Below are 21,008 nucleotides of genomic sequence, written 5' to 3'. Positions count from 1 at the left end.
ACTTACATCTTACTTAGTATGCATTTGTTTATGTATGCTTGTATTAGATGTAGAATTACCCATATTATGCTTCAAATGCCTAACTTAATTTTAACTTTAGGTCCTAGTAACTTTAATACTAAAAAAATATGTGTCTAGCCTCTGATGTATAGTGGTCACTGGTCACTTCAGTGGACAGATATTTGAAAGCCATTTAATAAGCATTTAATATGAACCATCATGTCCCAACCACCAACTGGTGTTCCATTTAATTGTTGTCTTTGTAGTTTTTTTATTACATAATATATTCAAAGTCATAGTCATTAGATTTTATGATTTATTTTAATGCTTACAGTCTATATTTACTAATTAGGTCTTATAAAAGTGTAAGCATGTATACATGTATACCGTATGAGTGCAGATATATGTGTGCATGCTTGAGTTCAAGTGTGTGGGAGGAGGGTGTGTGTGTTTGTATTTGTGCTCACGTGTATGAATAGCCCACCACCCCTGCCCCCCGCCACACAGCCCCACAAACCTCTGTCCCATACACACACACTCTTACCTTTTGTTTGTTAACCTTCACTTTATTGTGCCGACTTGACATGACAAGGTTTTGGAATGATTTTTTACTTGATTAAGTAAAATCAAGCATATGAAAAATATATTACTTTGTAATTTAATCATTCATGCATCAAAGGGCTAGACATACATGCATTGATGTACATATGGACGCTCACTGAAATCCTTCATTTGTTGTGGTAATGATCTAAAAGTTTTGAAAACATGTATAGCTACTGCTTATTAGGAAATGCGCGCAACCAATTTGGATAAAACGGAGGTTCTTGTTTCTTGGCAACCCACGTATTTCCAATGTCTCCGCCCATCCCTCTCTCTCTCGCTCTCTCTCTGCTGTGCGCCAGCGCTCCATCCACCTGTGCCTAGGTAACGTGATCACGCAATTAATAGCGGGAGCGCGCACTCTGTTTTAGTGGTCCGCGTACCCGCAGCGCATAGGAGGCTGGAGTACAGTCTTTACCTCGTGGAACTCAGGAAATTTGAACAGCTGTTTCTTTCATAAACCACCGGATTGGGATTTGTTTGTTGTTTTTAATGTTTTTGAACTGTCGCAAGATATCTAAACTAACAGGTAAGCGCAAACTGTCTTAGCTTCAGTGTTATTATGGTTTGTTTACTGACGTTTCCGCTGCAGTATTTCATAACTCGCCGTTAAACTTTGTAAGGTAGGCTACTTTGTACTGTTGCAGGAGCGGTCACCAGCCGTAAGTGTTTTAAACACCACAGGTTAAATATTCACAACTTTCCTTTCATTAATGACACTTTGTGAAAGCAGGTGGAAAAATGAATCAGTGCTCGTGTGCGCTGTTAAGTGTAACGGCATGTCGTGAACGAGGGAAGCACGCCCCCTTACAGCAAGTGCGCGGTCCCGTGACTTGCCCGTTAAACCTGGCTGAGTTAAAACTGTTACTCTCGCGCAGAGCTCCGACCTTGCCCACTACGAGGACACGTCAAATCACAGTTGTACTCTCTCTTTTCGCAGGGTCAGATCAGCGGAGTCCAGAATCTTCGCGGCAGAACACAAGCGGTTCTGGAACGGGAAAGAACGCATAAGTCATTTTATGGAGGCTTGTGGGACGCAACGAAACATTTCGTAAAGTGTGGGCACTGAGGATATCAATCCAGATTTCTTTTTAATTCGGAACATAGTCTTGTTTGGATTTCAGCCTGTTTGAAATGTGGCGTTATGTGATCGAGATAAATGTGCTATGTGTGTGATTTGGAGAGGATCTTGTGGAAGGTGTCCAGTGGGAAAGAGACTGGGTGGACTCATCTGCAACTGATCCCCGTTTTCTGAGCGCAATGGACTTGGAATGAAGACAAAACATGGATTTAATCTGGGAAATATTTATTATCCTTCAAGCCAATCTCATCGTTTGCACTTCAGGTAAGATTGTGCATCATGGTTCCTTTGACAATAAGTGCTTTATATTCGTTTTCTAATATCTTAAGTTGTGTTAAAATCGTAAAAAAAACATATTCTGTAATATTTTACGTAGGTATTCAAATAATATTATTAGACTACTTAAAATATTTCCGAAGGCGCTGAATTCGGTAGAAATCCAGGTTTTGATTATAGCCTATATTAAAAAAAAATCACTTATTTTTGCTGCCTACAACTACCCACTTCATTTTATGGTAATTCCTCTTTTTTTATTATTATTGCTTCCGAATAATTGAAGATATAATGTATTTTGCTTAATATTTGCTTAAAATTGTATTTTATGGATAGTCCGTTTGGCATCAAATACTAGCAAACTCAGTCGGGTATATCCTGTTGTAAATGGGCTAGGCATACAGTAAGTTATGCGTGAATTACATTAAAAATAAAATTGTATTAAATCAGTCATGTGCTATGAGGTGGTTGTTTTATTTTTTTAATTTTAATGTGAAATACTGATTTTAAAGGTGTCCATCATTGGACAGACCAAATGTAGACGCAGTGGAACCCCGAATTCTACCGGACTACTGTCACCACTACTATCACTTTAGTCAATATAATGCGGAGCCGAATGATCGTGGTAATGTCGAATATAGGTTGTTCTCTCAGACATCATGGTGTTAAAAAAACAGATCAGCCACGGAAATAACTTACTGAGTGGGCAGAAGTCTGAATGACTGCCAGAAGCTGTCCAAATAAGAATCACGAATATTATTAAATGGCTAAACAAATCAAGTCCGTTCTGGTTTAACTTTAAAGCTTCTCGTGAGAGGTTTATGGAACGCGTCCAGCAGCGTCGCCCACGCGAGAACTGGACATTGATGGCAGCGCGCAACACATCCGTGTTTCTCATGATGCGTGGGACAGGCAACGTAAACGTCCTTGACCACTGTTTATGGCCTCTGAGAGCTTCCCTGTTTAGTAGCTTCATGTAAATGTTCACTATCGTTGTACATGTTTTTACTAATATGTGAAGTCAAATTGTTAGGTTGTTTATACATTTTTACTTGTGGGTTTATGTTTAATAAACACCTTTTTACAGGTAAGCACAATTTAGTATATGTGAGTGGTTTGTTTTTACTTTATTAGATGTGAAAATACTAGCCTGGGTTTATATTATGTGATTCAGAATACTAATTAAGGATCAAATGATTTCCTCATTCATAGTGATCCCAAACTTCATCTCTGAAGATGATCACGACATCTGTAATGAGGATGATGATCGTATGTTTAGTAGAGCCCTTGTGTCTGATTAGATTAGTGCCATTTTTGTCTCTTCTTCCACTTACAGTCAACGGGAATTATTGTTCACAACTCATTTTACTTGTGTAATGTGTAGTATCCACTGGCAGTTGATTGGATTATGAAAAGTGGGCATTGTATATCAAAGCAGAGCCACACTGAATGTGGGTTTGCGTGTTGGCATTCAGTTAACGTAGCACTCAGCCCAAGTGACGTCAACGGAAAAGGATGTTTCTGAGGAAGAGCAAGTTTTTAAAAAATTGATTGATTATGATGACAGCCTTTTATTTTCTTTCTTCAGAATAACATGCACAATTAATCATTCAAAATAAGAGCATTAAAAATTAATGTGCATTGGATAAATTGGATAAATTTTGCAATTTTATTTTTTTACATTGAATTTGATACTTCCTGGTGTAGCTATGGTGAATCATGTTTCATTTTCAAGCACAACATTTCCAATTTTCCACTGCTATTACTCCCCAAATAGCAGAGGCCTCTAATGTATTTTCAACTCTGTTTTCCCCAGCAGTTTTCTTGATGACGTGTCTTTTGTCAGCAATTGCATTGTTTTATGACAGATGGAAAACACTCCATTTTGCTGTTTAATCAAGTTTTTTTTTAGTTTGTTTTGAAGATCAAATTTATCTCTCTGTCTTTGGTATAACAAGGAAGCTCTCAGTGATTTTGTTGTTTTTAGGACAACATGTTCACAAAGATCAAAGATTCTATTTTGTCCCCACTACAGTCATAATTGGACCATAACAAGTGTCATCATCCTTAGCGTTTTGGTTTCCAGGCATTCTTACCGGAACATCATAGATTTTAGCTGACATTTGCAGAGCATGAGCATTTGTTTAGTTATGGCAGTTAACATTTGCTTTGATGCCACTCTGGATCCAGCAGCACAGAGATTGCCTCATGAGCCCCATTCTCAAAAAGTGAGAAGCATCTCCTTGTGTCAGTGTGCACAAATCCTGCATTTTTAGAGGGACTGCATTAGAAGTTGATGACAGTTTGATCAATTATGAGATTCTTATTGAGACTGATTCATTTGTGAACTTTCTGGTTTATCTTGATGCATTGTAGGGCATACAGTGAGGTGCAAAAGTCTAAAGCTAAAAAATTCAGATCATGTAATAAAAATTAAAGTAAGTCCGTGACATTGTCACAACATCAAGTGGTCCTTTGTTATTGAAGCTCAAGATGTTCTGAAATCATGCTTGAGGTAATATAAAATATTTTCAGTGTAACTTTTTTAAAAATGGATTATGCTGCCAATATCATTATTTAATAAAATTAATTTCTATAGTGCTATTTTAAACCTCATTGTATTGGTATTATGTTATAAAATGTAATTTAGTCATTTGGAATCTTTAATTTAACGCTTCATTAACCTCTGTTATCCTTCAGTTAAAGTCCAGGGAAGTCGCTTAGTAGCCAGACAGTATCTTTGCAGAAGATAATATTCAAAAGCGGTGCGCAACCTTGGAAGTTACAGCAAAAGTTGTGTTTTCATATCAGAGCAGCAAGGGCCCACTGTTGTTGCCAAATTTCTCAGTCCAGTCAATCAGTTTGGTGTGCGCACAAAACATTGTGCCACTGTTATGATAAACAGACTTGATTATGTTGTTCAGGGTTGTTTGAATAGTACTGAGAATCCAAAAAATCAGAATGTTTTGTTGCATGATGATGTCTTTGCTTATGAAAACACAAGAACCTGCATTCGTCCAGGTAACTGGAAGAATGTGTGTCAAAGTCCAGTCAAACGCGTCTAGACTTTTGTGAATATTTAAGTTGTTTTTACACACAATTCATTAAATGGCAGCATACACAAATTTTGTACATTGTAGTTCTTAGCAGGGTTGGAATTTAACAAAGGCTTGTGGCAAAAATGCCACCAAAATGAACAAAAATGCCCCATAAATTCAAGACACGGGTAAAAAAATGCTCCTGCACAATCGTTGTCATGTTTAAAATGAAATGTGAAAATGAATGAGAAGTGTCCTTTCACAGAATTACGTTTAGATTTGTTCACGCTACATCAGATTGCTTTTACTCCAAGAATTGAGTTTGACATCTCTGGTTTAAGATATTGATTAGTCATTGGCTACATTAAAGACATCATATGGTTTTTAGTATAAGGTGATTCTAAAAATTGCTCTCACAAATGTAGAAAATGCCACTGGAAATCAATTCCAGGGGGCAAATATTGCCCCTAAATAGAAAAAGTAAAGAGAGAAGTTCACTTCCAGAACAAAAATGTACAGATAATTTCCTCACCCCCCCCCTTGTCATCCAAGATGTTCATATCTTTCTTTCGTCAGTCGATAAGAAATTGTTTTTGAGGAAAACATTTCAGGAATTCTTTCTATATAGTGGACTTCAATGGTGCCCCCAAAATGCAGTTTAAATGCAGCTTCAAATGGCTGTAAAGGATCCCAACCAAGAAAAAAGGGTCTAATCTAGCGAAACGATCGGTCGTTTTCTAAACAAATTGCCAATTATCTTTTTTTAATTGTTTATTCTCTGTGATGCACATGCGAACACTGTGTATTCTGGTTCAGTACAGTTAGGGTAGGTTGGAAAAACTCCCATCTCCTTTTCTTCTCCAACTTCAAAATCATCCTAAATTGCTGCAGAATTACCGAACCAGTGTTTACAAAGTGAACATGCAAAGAAGAGTAAATGCCCTTTACGAACAAAAAAGAAAAGGTAAAACAGCGATGTAGGATGATTTGAAGTTGGAGAAGAAAACGAAATGGGACTTTTTCGACATTCCGACTTTTTCAACTGTATTGACCTGAAGTTCACATGCACATCGCAGAGAATAGACAAGATGAGCATTTGAGCTTAAAAAGTACAGAAATTGTCAATTTGTTTAGAAAATAACCAATCATTTCGCTAGATAAGACCCTTCTTCCTTGGCTGGGATCGTTTAGAGCCCTTTCAAGCTGCATTTAAACTGGATTTTGGAAGTTCAAACTTTGGGGGCACCATTGAAGTCCACTATATGGAGAGAACTCTTAAAGTTTTCCTCAACAAACACAATTTCTTTACGACTAAAGAAAGAAAGACATGAACAACTTGGATGACTAGGGGGTGAGTAAATTATCTGTAAATTTTTGTTTTGGAAGTGAACTTCTCCTTTAGTTTCTGACCCTTGTTCTTAGTAATGCATTTCAGCCCTTTTGAAAATGAGAAAAGTCAGTTATCAAGAACTCAATTAAACCGAGCTGAATACTGTGTCCATTTCTTTTAAAGAGCACCTCTTGTTTATTGAGAGTGAGGCATTTACAGTGGCAATTTTAAGATGTAAAGAGGTTGTATGCACTTTCATCCATGGTGGCTAAATGTTGTAATTTGTCAATTCCTATTTGCATGGTTCTTGTCATGTTTAACCCATTAAGCAGTTGTGTGCACAATTTATATGCATGATATTTTATAGAATATTTCAATGAATGCAAAAAATTATTTTTTTTAACATTTTTGTCTCTTGCAGAAAATGCAACTTAGTTTTATAGATTCAATTAGAGTAAATGTGTTAATACAGATAACAAGATAAAACTGGAGTAATGTTTCTCATTAAAATAGCCATGCTTGTAATGTTTTTAATACTCTCTACTCTCCCTTTCCCTAAATCCTGACAGTTTTAGTGTGAATATTTAATTAGCCAGAAGAAGCATGTCATTTAATTAAGCATTTGATTTATTAAAACTACTAGACACTAGCCATATTCATTATCAACTGATAGGCTGAGAACCTGCTATATCAACCGTGGGTCAGGAGCAGCTGTGTTTAACTAGTTCTTCCCTGGTGGGTGGGTGTAACTAACACTATTGACTGTCACATGCAACGAGCATAGCCATTTGTAAAAACCCAGCCATGAATCTTGTCACAAACCCACTGCAGCGCGACACCATGACATGTTTGCACTAGCTCTCGGGTGCCCCGTGGCACATCATCCACAATGTGCACCTGGCCACTCTTAGCTCAACAAGCGACGCTCGCCACAGCCTGACAGCGATCTTGGCTCTCTTTGCAAGGGAGGCCTTGCTGCTGCCACCCGTGTGACGCCGAGAAGGTGTTTTTAATGTTTGGACGATGGCACGGCTGAAGGCTGGAACGTTAAGCGCTGATATCTATAGTACCGAGGCTTTCGCTGTGGCTGGGTGATCCTGCACGCCCACACTGGGCAACACTGTCTCAGCCGACTAATCTGATAATCCCATGCAGATGTGTCTGTGAGTGAGTTTGCATCTGTGCATGTGGACCGAGAGAGAAGAGAGCGAGAATTGCAAGACTGTCAGCATCCTCCTTACGTGATTTGGTTGTTTATCCGTTTACCTTCCGGGATGAGGGGCTTATGTCACAGTTCAAAACGTTTAGATATTATGGAAATTGCCAAATGAATTGTTCTAAGTGAACCTGAATGCATAATACAGATGCAGATTGTGTTCTTGTTGATAAAAGCCTGTGAGTCTCTGAGGAGAATCACTGCAAATGCTCCTGTAATACTGATAAAGTTTATATCTGCTAGTAAAACTTCCATTCTCACATTTGCCTTGATGCATTTCTCGAGGGAAGTGCGAAGTTCCCCACTTTGTTTTGCTGGTCAAGGCAGTGGGTGTGTGTTTCATACCATACCATCTGTCATATAATTTATTTATAGTAAAATAACTTTAAGACCGTGGTGCTGCTTTGGTCGTGGTAAGGCCATGAGAGCTAACAACCCCCTCCAGTATTAAATCACAGAATACAGACCATTAAGGGCCTAATATACTTTTTGCAAAGTTGTGTTTTTTTTCTTTTTTTTTGTTAGGGGTAAAGAGAAGTTCAAATTATTTTTGCAGTAGTATACTGTAAGCGATCATCCTGACACCACCTAGAAACCCAAGCTGCTGGAGTTTAGGTTAATACGTAAATGTGCTGCATGCGTTCCTCTTGATATCTAAATAAACACACAACAAAAAATGAGAAAACAGTGATTAAGAAAGCATCAGGGGCCACATTTATAAAACTCTGTAGATTTCATCCTAAGTGTACATATGCACAAAAGCTAGATTTTGAGTACACACAAAAGTTTTCAGATTTCTAAAACTATGCGTTCAGAAGATTGTGCATACATGCATCTCCACCCTGTCTCTTCCCCGAAATAACCATACAGTTTTTGGGAACTCCTTGCAGAAGCTGTGAAAATGTGAATAATCAAAAAAAGAGAGATCATACAAAATGCATGTTATTTTTTTATTTAGTACTGTCCTGAGTAAGATATTTTACATTAAAGGGGTCATTGGATGCCCATTTTCCACAAGTTGTTATGATTCTTTAGGGTCTTAATGAAAAGTCTATAATATACTTTGGTTAAAAATTCTCCATGGTAGTGTAAAACAACACCCTTTTTACCTTGTCAAAATCAGCTCTGAAAAAATCATCCCATTCTGGTCAAGGCTGCTTTAAATGCAAATGAGCTCTGGTCACCCCTCCCCCCTCTTCTCTCTGTGGAGTGACGAGCCTGTTTACTTTAGCCGCGTTTAGCCGCTAAACTTGCTAACTAGCACATTATTAGGAAAGGCGAGATTCATAAAAAACCTTTATACTCACTTCTGCTGCAAGTGAAGCTGGATCACGAATAATTTGCGTAAACATAGACGGATATATGTAGATCGGGAGGTGCATTCCCTTCACAAACAACGTAATCCACTGCATCTTCAGCAGCTCAGATGTCGGAAGTAAATGACGACCACTATGTTCATTATTACATCCAGCAACACAACACCTCAATCGCTCAATTCTTGTCTAACTTACATCCCTGCTCCGGCATCAAAACATGGAGGTTGGACTGTTACAACTGATCTGAGGTAAGATGCTAATGTCAGTCAACTATCATGGGAGCGGCCTCTGTGGGTGTGACGCAACAACGACAGGCATCTGAGAATGGCTCGATTTGAGGGGATGTTATTTTTACAGATTAATTAAAAACCACTGCATGGATTTTTATCATTATAGAGTAGATTTAGATTTGTACATGCACTGCCAACACACATTAATGTTCAAACAGCATGTAAAATTGAACTTAGCATCCGATGACCCCTTTAAAGATATTTACATATAGTCTACAAGACCAAAAAATAGCTGAAAATATTAAAATGACCCCCTTCAAAAGTTTGGGAACCCTCGGTTCTTAATACTGTGTGTGGTTACCTGGATGATCTACGATGTGGTTGTGGTTGTGGTTGTTTTGTGATGGTTGTTCATGAGTTCCTTGTTTCTTCTGAAGAGTTAAATTGAGCACTGTTCTTCAGAAAAATCTTCCAGGTCCTGCAGATTCTTCGGTTTTCCAGCATCTTTTGCATATTTGAACCCTTTCCAGCAGTCACTGTATGATTTTGAGATCCACTGAGGACAACTGAGAGACTCAAACACAACTATTAAAAAAGGTTCAAACATTCACTGATGCTCCAGAAGGAAACACGATGCATTAAGAGCCAGGGGGTGAAAACTTTTGAACAGGATGAAGATGTCAATTTTTTCTTATTTTGTTGAAATACCATTTTTTTTTTTTTCCATTTAGTACTGCCCTTTGGAAGCAACGGAAGATATTTGCATGTTTCCCGGAAGACAAGTTAAGTACAATTTACCTTGATCTTCAAATTCAAAAAGTTTTCACCCCCGGCTCTTAATGCATCGTGTTTCCTTCTGGAGCATCAGTGAATGTGTGAACCTTTTTTTTTTAATAGTTCTGTTTGAGTCCCTCAGTTGTCCTCAGTGTGAAAAGATGGATCTCAAAACCATACGGTCTGCTGAAAAGGGTTCAAATATACAAAAGATGCTGGAAAACTGAAGACTCTGCGGGACCTTGAGGATTTTTCTATAGAACAGCACTCAGTTTAACTGTTCAGAACAAACAAAGGCACTCATTAACAACCATCACAAAAAAAAAAAAAAAGTCGTAGATCATCCAGGTAACCACACACACAGTATTAAGAACCAAGGGTTCCCAAACTTTAGAAGGGTGTTATTTTAGCAATTTCAGCTAATTTTCAGCATTTTTTTTTTTTTTTTTTTTTTTGGTCTCGTGGACTATGTGTAAACATCTTGTATGTAAAATATCTTACTCAGGACAGTACTAAATAAAAAAATAACATGCATTTTGTATGATCTCTCTTATTTTCAAAATTATTCACATTTTCACAGATTCTGCAAGGGGTTCCAAAACTTTTGCATAAAATTGTATATGGAGCTTACAACGCCTAGTTTTACTATGCATAACATCATCTGCATATCATTTCCGTGCATATTCCCATCCACGTGACACCATGTTTAACACCAAAGGTTCAAAACATTAAGGAAATATGAGACATGGAGTATAAATTCCATTTGTGCCATACATGAATTTTTATTGCTAAAATCATCCAATATCCTTGTGTTTTAAAATAAATATTTAAAAATATCCATAAAAACAAATCTGTTTAAATAGTTTTCACATAAATATTTTAGAATAGAGTTGATCTCATTTTTTACACTGGTTAGATAGTATTTCAATTGCTTTAAACAATTCAAAACAAAATTAAATTCATATAGTTCTGCTGATAAGGTGAACATCTTTTAACTATTTTTAGTGAAAACAGATTCTTGCAGTGTAAATACAGTTGTCTGACTCGGTGCGTCACTGACAAAGTATTTTAAAATGTAAACATGCAAATCTTAGAGTTTTCTTCAAATTGTATCCTTCAAATACAGTGGTATTTTTCATAATGTTGGAAAGATGCCCTCACATGAACACTTCATATCAACACCTCTGTGCAGCTGCGGTTCTATTCAAATCTGACAATGGACTGTCTGACCACCAAATCCAGCAATGTTCGCCATAATGTTGAAATAAGCGCGCATGATTGATCTCGCTACCTTTTTTTTTTTTTTTTTTTTTTTTTCTTCTCGTAACACAAGATCTGCAGTTTAGTTTAAATATGAATTAATTGTGCACCTATAGCACTCCTCGCTGTCATTAAAACATAGCGTGCCACAGGAAAAGTGACCAAGTGCATCCACTACAAATGTCTAAAATCATTTAATTTTGGTTTAACATTTGCGTAATGGCTTTATGTAATTTCAGTGCGTATCTCCATTAATGAGAGTGGAATATTTAACGTAAATGTGTATGTAGACATGAAAACGGGGTTTAAAATCGTTGTTTACTTTATTACTTTTCTCAGGTGTGCAAATTTTTCCATCAAGTTTTTTTTTTTTTTTATAAATCCCACCTTTTGCGTAGGAAGTGGCATACACCTCTTTCAGGGCAGGTTTTGTGTGTATGCAGTGGTTTTAAATGAGGCCCCTGGTCATAGTGATGTGGATATTCTTGCACCGGCTCTGCAAGACAGCACTCCACGTCAAGTCAAGTCACATTACATTTATTTATACAACTGATTGCTTTAAAGCCAGCAGCTTTACAGTATAGAACATGAGAAAAACAGTGTCAGTGTCTCTTTCAGTTAGAATTACAACTTTCTACCATAAAGCAGCTCTCAGTGTATTCATGTTTTTACTTGCGGAAGTCTGTCTCGACCGACTGAACAGAAGAAATGAAGCAGAGACGATTTCCACATCAAAGAAGGCTGAGCCTCAGAGCGCACCTTTTTTATTTTTTTATTTGATCAGTTTTCAGTGATTTAATTTTTAATTGATCCATTCCTAAATTGCATGGTTCTTAATGTATTAAAGTATAGGTCTTCAACCCTGCTCCTGGCGACCCACTTTCCTGCAGAGTTTCACTCCAGCCCTAATCAAACACACCTGAACCAGCTAATCAAGGTCTTCAGGATCATTTTAAATGTCACATTAATCACTCACTCTTATGTCATTCCAAACCCACATGACCTTTGTTCGTCTTTGTAACACAATTTAAGATATTTTTGATGAAATCTGAAAGCTTTTTGAGCCTGCATAGACGGCAACACAACTGAAACGTTCAAGGCCCAAAAAGGTAGTAAGGACATTAATAAAATAGTCCACATGACTTTTGTTGTTCATCAAAGACTGACACAGAAGAGAAGAAATTGATGAATGAAGTCGTTTTTATTTTCTTTGCACACAAAAAGTATTCTTGTAGCTTTATAAAATTACGGTTGAACCACTGATGTCACATGGACTATTTTAACAATGTTCTTACTACCTTTCTCGGCCTTAAACATTGTAGCTGCGTTGTTGTCTACACAGGGTAAGAAATATTTTGGATTTCATCAAAAATATCTTAATTTGTGTTCCGAAGATGAACAAAGGTCTTACAGGTTTGGGACAACATGAGGGTGAGTAATTAATGACACAATTTTCATTTTTGGGCAAACTATCCCTTTAACTCAGCAAGCAGTTGTAGGCAAAATATGTACATAATAAAAGTAGGGGTGCTCCAATTGATCGGGCGTGGTTTCAGTAACCAGCTCCACTCACGTTCCGCCTCTTTGCCCATTTTCGATTATCCAGGAGTATTTAAAATAAAAATATAAAAAAAATAAAATATATATATATATATATATAATATATATATATATAATTTTTTTAGTTTAAAAAAAAAAATGCTTCCCTCCACCCCTCAAAAAAAACACAAACAAACAAACAAAACATCAGGCCCTGAATAAGTGTCTAAAAATCCTAATTGGAGTATCTATATAAATAATTCTACATGATTAATAGGAGGCTTTAAAATGATCGGTATCGGTGATCGGATCGACAGGTACAGCATCCTCAAAAATCCTGACCAGAGCACCCCTAAATAAAAGCATTTTTTTTTTTTTTTCCATTTTGTCCCATGCAGAAAATGTAACTTCATAGATAAAATGAGAGAAAATAGATGGAATATGTTGATAATTGGATAAAGTTGAAGTAATGTTAAAATAACAATGCTTGTAATGTTTCTAATGTTGTGCTTTTGTCATGTTCTTTTTATAATTACTCTCACCTTTCGTGAACCCTGATAATTTTATTGTGAAGTTTAATTAGCCTAAATAGGCATTTCATCTAATTAAGCATGTAATTCATTAAAACCAGATACGAGACAATATTTTAAAACCCACTGATATGCTGAAAACCATCTGATCTTCTAAATCAACTGTGGATCAGGAGCAGCTGTGTCTGAAACAACATGACATTATGTAAAATACACCAATTTGTGTGGAATGTGTTGTAAAGTTTGTTCATCCCCAATCCCTTCTCATGTTTTGCACAAAACAAGACTCCCTAGAGCAAATGCTCTAGAGTGTTACTACAGTTGCATTCATACAGAGTGTTTTTAACCTTTTTTTTTTTTTTACAAGCATGACAACCACATTCTATAACCAAACTGACACATGCACATTTTCATCAAGATCACTTTCTCTGGACAGTTAGTTGTCTGCCATGTCATATAATGTCCTGTGTAATTGTGTTAATTACGTCCTGGTTTATAAGTCCCGTGTTAAATCATGATGTTTTTATTTACTAATGGATGAGGAGAAATGAGTTGTGTTCATTTGAAGATGGATGAACTTACGGCTTGATTAGATTAATTTAGTAGCACGCTGTCAATTGCGCTAAAATCTTTTAATGTGATAATGGGCATCGCCATTTTTTTAGAATGTTGCCATGGTTGTCAGAGTTATAATATGGTTGTGACTTTAAAAGTTCATTAATACAGGTTTGTGTTCAAGCAGTCTCTTTAATCTTTTTATTTTTATGAGAAAACATTGAAAGATTAATTACAGAAGTTATGGTTATTATTTATTAAATTTAACTAAAGAATTAATTGACTAATCAGAAAGTAACTGATGGAAAACATACATGGATTACTCATCCAAACACACAATGTTATTGTTGCTGATAAGTCCTTATATTACCTCTAAAACGATTACACCATGGCTTTGAAGAAGCCAGTTCAGAGGTCCGTTCAGTGGCGCAGAGGAATGATGAAACGTATCAAGGGTGATTACACATACAGCATATCGCCTGGCCTTTTTATATTGATAAACGGTTCAGGATGCTTGGGCTTGATTGAAAGAGTCCACCGGGGATGAGCCCTGCAACATTACACTGGTGCAGCTGGATCCATAATGTGGTGCCACAAACGGGCCGAGTGAAAGACAATTATCTCATAAGTCAGTAAGCACAGCTGTCGGCAAGGTCAAGTTTCATTTATGGGCGGCATTTGCGCCTCTTTCTCGTTTCACCCTGCATGGATGAGCCCCGGGACTGCCTCGGTTCCATGATGAATACTAATGGTTGCCTCTGACAATTAGTTTCTGATGAAGTGTTTATTTACAGCATCACCTAGTTTCTCTGAGACTTCTGGAAGTGCCATGTGTAGGTCGTTTATCACTTGGGTTTGAAATGCTCTTTAGAAGGATCGGGGATATAAATGTATGCAGTTGTAGTGTACCAATTCTCTAATGTTATTTACCACATCCATTGAGGAAAAGCACTTTGTGTTGTGTACTGTGTATTAATGCCCTTTTTTAAATTGGTAGTACAACCAAAGATAGTACGACTCTCTAAAAATGTACCTGATTCTGCTAAGTTAACCTTTTTGTAATTATTTTGTTCTCTTATAGATAAGAACAAGAAGTAGAAAAACATTTGTACAACAAAAGATAATGGATTTAAACATGCTCTCTAAAAATACTGGCTTAAAAACAACCATTTCTGGGTTATTTGGAAACCCTGCGCTGTGTAAATATTGGACACAACACATGCTGGGTTATTTTGACCCAGCTTGTTGGGTTTGATACATTAACCCATTTGCTAGGTTGTTTTTTTGGAATAGTGCTGGGTCGGTCAACCTGATATTGAAGGCTTTTCTGTTAAATAATCAAAATGCACTCTAAAATCTGTTGGTTCAGTGGCACTGTTTACATTCAGTGCCGCCAATATGGCCAACTGATGATGTTGTGAAAACTCTCTATAGTCAGTGAAGTGCATGGAAACTTTGTTACATATAACAGTGATGTAGCGTAATGTTTCAGCCCTTATCATGCCAGAGATTGTCTTATTATTGGGAGATGAGAGGGTCTGTAGTATTTTCCATTTCAAAATGTGCAACAGCTGGCTTGGATAATGTGAGGCTCCTCAGTCAGAGTTACCACTAGCCGTTATGCTTTTTTGGCTAAAGGTTGCAGGCTTGCCTTCCAGTAGCTTTGGTCACACATTTATTTGGTGGGAGGAGAAATGCATAGTGGTGCCAGCACGTTGTTCGCTTTGAGCAGGGGTGTCCAAACTTGATCCTGGAATGCCACTGTCTTGGATTTTTATTTATTTATTTATTTATTTTTTCTCCAACTTGCCTCAACACACATTACAATGTAATGCAAACCTTACTTTCATACGGGAAGTTTCCCATCAGTCAGAACACAGAATGACCATTGACAAATGTATCCAGTTTTAACCAGTTTGGCACAGATTACCCAATATTGGGTAACACTGACCCAGCACTAGGTAGGTATGTGAGGGGGTTCATCATTTCTGTTGAAAGTAAAAATGGCCCAGCAGCTGGGTTACAGAAAAACTGCCCAGCACCTGGGTGAAAGTTTAAAAAATAACCCAGTAAAATAACCCAACTGTCTGAAACCACAACACATTCTCACTCCCAACTCATCACATATTGATGCTTGGTCAGGACTCCTTAGCATCACTTTTGGACATGCAGGATCCTCCATGGCTTTTAGTTGTTTGCATTATGCACATTTAATGGTTTACATGCATTTGCAAAAACAGAAATCATTTTATATAAATATATACTTCAATAGATATTTTGGAGCTCCTAGCTCCTAACTTTATTTTTATACATTAAAGAAAATTACAAACAATGAACTAAACATTCCTTGACAGCAGCAGTGACTCAGAGAAAAAGAAATGATAATACAGACAAGAATTGAATACAGAAAAAGAAAACGCATACAACAGTGTCAAATAATACAACAGGGAATAAATCAAGGTTCCTTACTGATCAGTTAGTTTTCAATGCATCCAGGTACCTAGTAACGGTTGTCCAACTTTGTATAAAAATGTCTAGTTTCAGTTGGAGTTGGGCAGTCATATATTCCATTCTATAAATAGATTCAAGTTTTTCTATCCATTGGGACATTTTTGGAGGGTGTGGCTTCATCCAATTAATTATGGACTTTCTTGCACTTAGTAAGAGTATATGCAGTATATATCTTTGGTTTTTGCTACATAAATCCTGGGGTAGCAAGAAAAACAGGGGAGTAAAAGGCAAGTCTATATGCAGGATTTTCATAATCTCAACCTTTACCCCTTGCCAAAAAGTAAATCATTTCGGACATTCCCAAAACATATGTGTGTGATCTCCTACCTTTCCACACCCCCTCCAACATTTCTCTGCTTCTGGACTGTTAACAAATGTTGATATTACCAATGGTGTTCTAAAAAACCTAACTTTTGTTTTCCAGTCAGACTCCTTCCATTTATGACTATTGATGCCCTTATGACATTATGTACATATGGTTTCCCAAGTCTTATCCTCAATAAGTTAAGTTCAGACTCCCACTTTGCCTTTGTTAAGTGTACCATCTGTTGAATCCAGCATTAGTCTGCTGTATATGTGCGAGACGTGTCTTTTATGTAATGGGTGCAGTTTCTTTATATCAATGAAGTACTGTTCCACATTAGTTGGGGCTTTTTTAAATATTTCCCTTTCCTTATGATTTGTAATATAATTTCTTATTTGTAAGTATCGAAAGAAATCACTTGATGATAACATTAATTTTTCTTTACGATCAGAGAATTTCAATGTACTTCCAGTAAATAGCTGATCAATTATTATAAGACCCTTGTCAGACCATCGTTTGAAAGTAGCATCCAACCTAGAAGGTAGAAACTCAGGGTTATCTGCAATAGACATAGCTCTTGATAAGGTTGCCACTCCTCTCAGTTTTTTTTAACTGCTGTCCAAACGTTCAGAGTTTGCTTAGCCCAAATATTTTTTATTTTCATCTTTTTCTGGGATTGGGGTGTCATAAAAGCCAATGCTGACAAGGGGCATTTGGTACAGAACCCTGTTCCATGTTAACCCATCCTTTTTCAACATCATTGTTAATCCAAGCCGCTATTGCTGTGAGGTGAGCGGCCCAGTAATAATATCTCAAATTAGGCACACGCAATCCTCCCTTATTTTTTCCTAAAGTTAATAGTTTTAGTTTTATTCTGGGTCATCTGTTCTGCCAAATGAACTTTGATATAAGTTTATCTAGCATGTTAAATGTAGATGCCGGAATCCATACGGGGAGGGACTGAAATAAGAAGAACAATCTAGGTATGATATTCATTCTGACTGTCTCAATCCTACCAAACAGTGAAAGTGGTAACACCTCCCATCTTAGTAGATCCTTTTTTAATTGTGTGGATAAACTTGTCATAATTTGCCTGATACAACTGTGAAATTTTAGGAGTAATGGTAACTCCTAAATATTAGAATCCCTGTTTAGACCATCTAAAAGATGCTCTGTCATTTAGTTCTGCCGGCCAGACTCCAGTAATCATAAGTGCTTCTGATTTAGTTGAATTGATTTTATATCCAGAGATGGATTCATATACTTCTAGACAGTCTAAAACAGCTGGTATTGAAGAAATTGGATTTTCAATAAATAATAATATGTCATCTGCATATAGAGCAATCTTTTGACAATTACCAGCCTCATCAGCTATTCCTTGTATATGATGATTGCATCTTATGCTCTCCTTACCACACTTCTAAACAATATAAAATACGCCACAGGCAAATAAAAGTATTTGTGACAGGTACTTATTGCAAAAACTGAGCATAAAAGCAGTATAAAAATATTACAAACAAGTCGTGTTGCAATCCAAGTCCTTCGTTATTTTTATGTGAAGAACAGAGTAAATCATAAGGTTTTAATTGCTGAAGATGATCTTGCAAATATTACATTTAAAAACAGGGGTGCCCAAACTCCTGGAGGCCCGGTGTCCTGCAGAGTTTAGCTCCAATTAAACACACCTGAACCAGCTAATCAAGCTCTTACCAAGCATACTAGAAACTTCCTGGCAGGTGTGTTGATGCAATTTGGAGCTGGACACTGGAACCTCCAGGACTGAATTTGGGCACCCCTGTTTAAAAAGGTACTCCTGAGCTTGTTTAGCATGGCGCAGTCAGTCACGAGCATTTCACAACCAAAGTTGACATAGTGCTGCTTCTGGCAGCAATTTTAAAATTTGTGCACATATTTCACACAGGATGAGCTTTACAGTGGATGGAGAAGGCGACGCGGTCTCTTCCTCTCAGAAATCAATCATTTTGCCTCAGAAGACTTGGGATATTGATACTGTTTTTAAATAAATAGTGATTGTAGTTGTTATATCCTATGTTTTATATTGACAAATGGTTAGGTTTAGGGGCAGGGGTTGGGTTGCATGCTCGTGTAAATAGTTTAATGTAAAAAAAAAAAAAAAGGTTTTGACTGTTTACATTGAGGGGGAAAAAAAAACAAACAAAAAAAAACACACCCCAACATATATACAATAATGGCAAATTTATAACCCAATATGTATTTAAATCAAGATGATAAAATTCCCAATGCCTTTCGCATCAGCATATAGATGCCAAAGGTTTATTTGCACGTCTAAAAATGATGCTAAAAGAGTACCTTGGGTGTCAGAAAGTGACACCAAAGGGTCCTGACCAAGCATCAATATGTGATGAGTTGGGAGTAAGAATGTATTGGAACCCAGCACAAAAAAAAAAAAAAAGTGAATCAATTCACAATATGTGGAAAAAGTGTCAGAAATCTTTCAAGTTACTAAAAGATGATGAAAAATAGATAAAAAAGAACAATAATTGGATTGAAGCAAAGGTGAGAATCTAAAGGCAAATATCAGGGGTGGTAAACTCTGGTCCTGGAGAGCCGCAGCCCTGCAGAGTTCAGCTCCAACCCTAATTAAAACTCACCTGCCTGTAGCTTTCGAGTAACCCTTCAGACCTTGATTAGCTTGTTCAGGTGTGTTTGATTAGGGTTGAAGCAAAACTATGCAGGGCTGCGGCTCTCCAGGACCGACGTTCACCACCCCTGGTATATAGTCTCAAATGAATAGTTCACCCAAAAATGAAAATTGTCTTAATTACTCACCTTCATGATGTTTCAAAACACTATAACTTTATTCTGTGGAACACAAAAGGAAATATTTAGAAAAATAGCTTGTCTTTTGATCATTGCACTCACGTCTTACTCAAAGACATGTCTTAAGACCTTGTTTGTTGTAGTAATGCTACCTTCCTGAAATGTGTTTTTGCAGGGTGGGATATCTGAAAACAGTAAAAAGATTATATAAGCAAAGTTATTATTAAAAGTAACGCTTGGCCCTCTAGCGGTTAACACAAGTTACTTGCTGAGGAACACTGTTTTGGTATTTACAGGAGTTCGACTATTCCGCGTGGGTGAATCTGTTGGCTTGAGGTGCACCGCTGTGCTCTTATCAGTTTGAGTCTCACGAATGACATTAAAACTCAAATAACAGAAATTGCATTATCTGAAAAAGGTTTTATGAGCAGATAAGTAGCTTATAGTCTGCTGTTGCTTTGACTTTATTGAAAACAATTGTTTGGAAATGTTACAGAAGTTTGGTAATTCTGACATTAGACATAATGACTGCTATTCAGGTAAAATGGTGGAAACTATTACATAGAGTATAGTAGCCTGACTTTCTTTTCTTTATGTATTTGACATTAGCACGTATGGATGTACCACAGTGATTTGAGGTAAGGCAAAAACAGTTTGGAAGATGGATTTGTGGAATTTTGCTTATTTCAAACAACAAAAATGATACACGGTGTAGCTTTAATACTTGAAGTACTTGGGGTAAAAAAGAACAGTTGCTTAGCATCTTAAATACAGTGCAGATGTCCATTTTATACTCTTGAGTAAAGCATCATTTAGTCAAGAAACATTAAACAGCAGGGTAAACTGGTGGAAACAATGCAACTGTAAATTAAACTCAGGAGCAACCTTATGGTGCCCTTTATTAAACTGTATTTTAAGACTTGGATGTCTGTCAGCTTGTCCTGTTTCTAAATATGCTGTAACTTTGGGAAACGAAATGTGGAAGGAAAATGCAAACGTTGCGTCCAAATGGTAGTGCCTTATTTTCATGCGTATCAGGGGCACAATTGCATGTGCTCCCACAGGTCCAGTTCTCTCTGCAGCTGTGTGGATGTTATAGTTTCTGTGGTCTCTCATATACACATTAAGGAGTCCCTCATGCCAGATAGATGCTAATAATAATGAGCATCACTCGTATCTGAACATAAACAACTTCAACAACACCAAATAAGTGCTAAAAGACCATTTGGTCGAGTAATGTTGCTTCTCATCCAATCTCTCTACTGTGGATGGGCGTTTTGAGCAATTCTGTTGGTCTCTAACACACAAAATGAATAACCATTTACTAAATTCTTATTATACTCAACGCTAGTAACATGGACATATCACAAGGCTTCTGCAGAAACCAAATATATCAGTAATTAAAATATTGCTACACTTGTGCTACATCCACATTAATCTGTATATATTTAAAAACACTATTTTTGTCTGGTTGCTCATCCACGCTGACATGTCTGAAAACATTTGCTGTACATGCTTAAAATGTCATAAATGCTCGCTGAGATGATATCGAGAGATCAGACAATCAAATTCTCGCTCTATTCTATTCTAACTATTCTGACATGATCATTTTATTAGCAAAATACTGACTGGTGCATCCAGGTCGCACT

The 21,008-nt window shown here is 37.0% G+C and overlaps 1 protein-coding gene across 1 annotated transcript in view; it reads left to right on the top strand.

The window, feature by feature from the left end:
- The first annotated feature begins 933 nt into the window (after positions 1-933).
- The window catches only part of ca10a (carbonic anhydrase Xa), a 201,809-nt gene continuing 181,734 nt past the window's right edge, over positions 934-21,008 (top strand). The window contains exons 1-2 of the mRNA XM_051124589.1: positions 934-1,129; positions 1,541-1,945. Of these exons, the coding sequence (XP_050980546.1) occupies positions 1,885-1,945 (61 nt within the window). The 5' untranslated portion in view covers positions 934-1,129; positions 1,541-1,884. The remainder of the gene's footprint in view (positions 1,130-1,540; positions 1,946-21,008) is intronic.

The sequence above is a fragment of the Labeo rohita genome, chromosome 12 (assembly GCF_022985175.1).
Source record: "Labeo rohita strain BAU-BD-2019 chromosome 12, IGBB_LRoh.1.0, whole genome shotgun sequence".
Lineage (NCBI taxonomy): Eukaryota > Metazoa > Chordata > Actinopteri > Cypriniformes > Cyprinidae > Labeo > Labeo rohita.
This window is presented reverse-complemented; position numbering and strand designations above follow the sequence as displayed.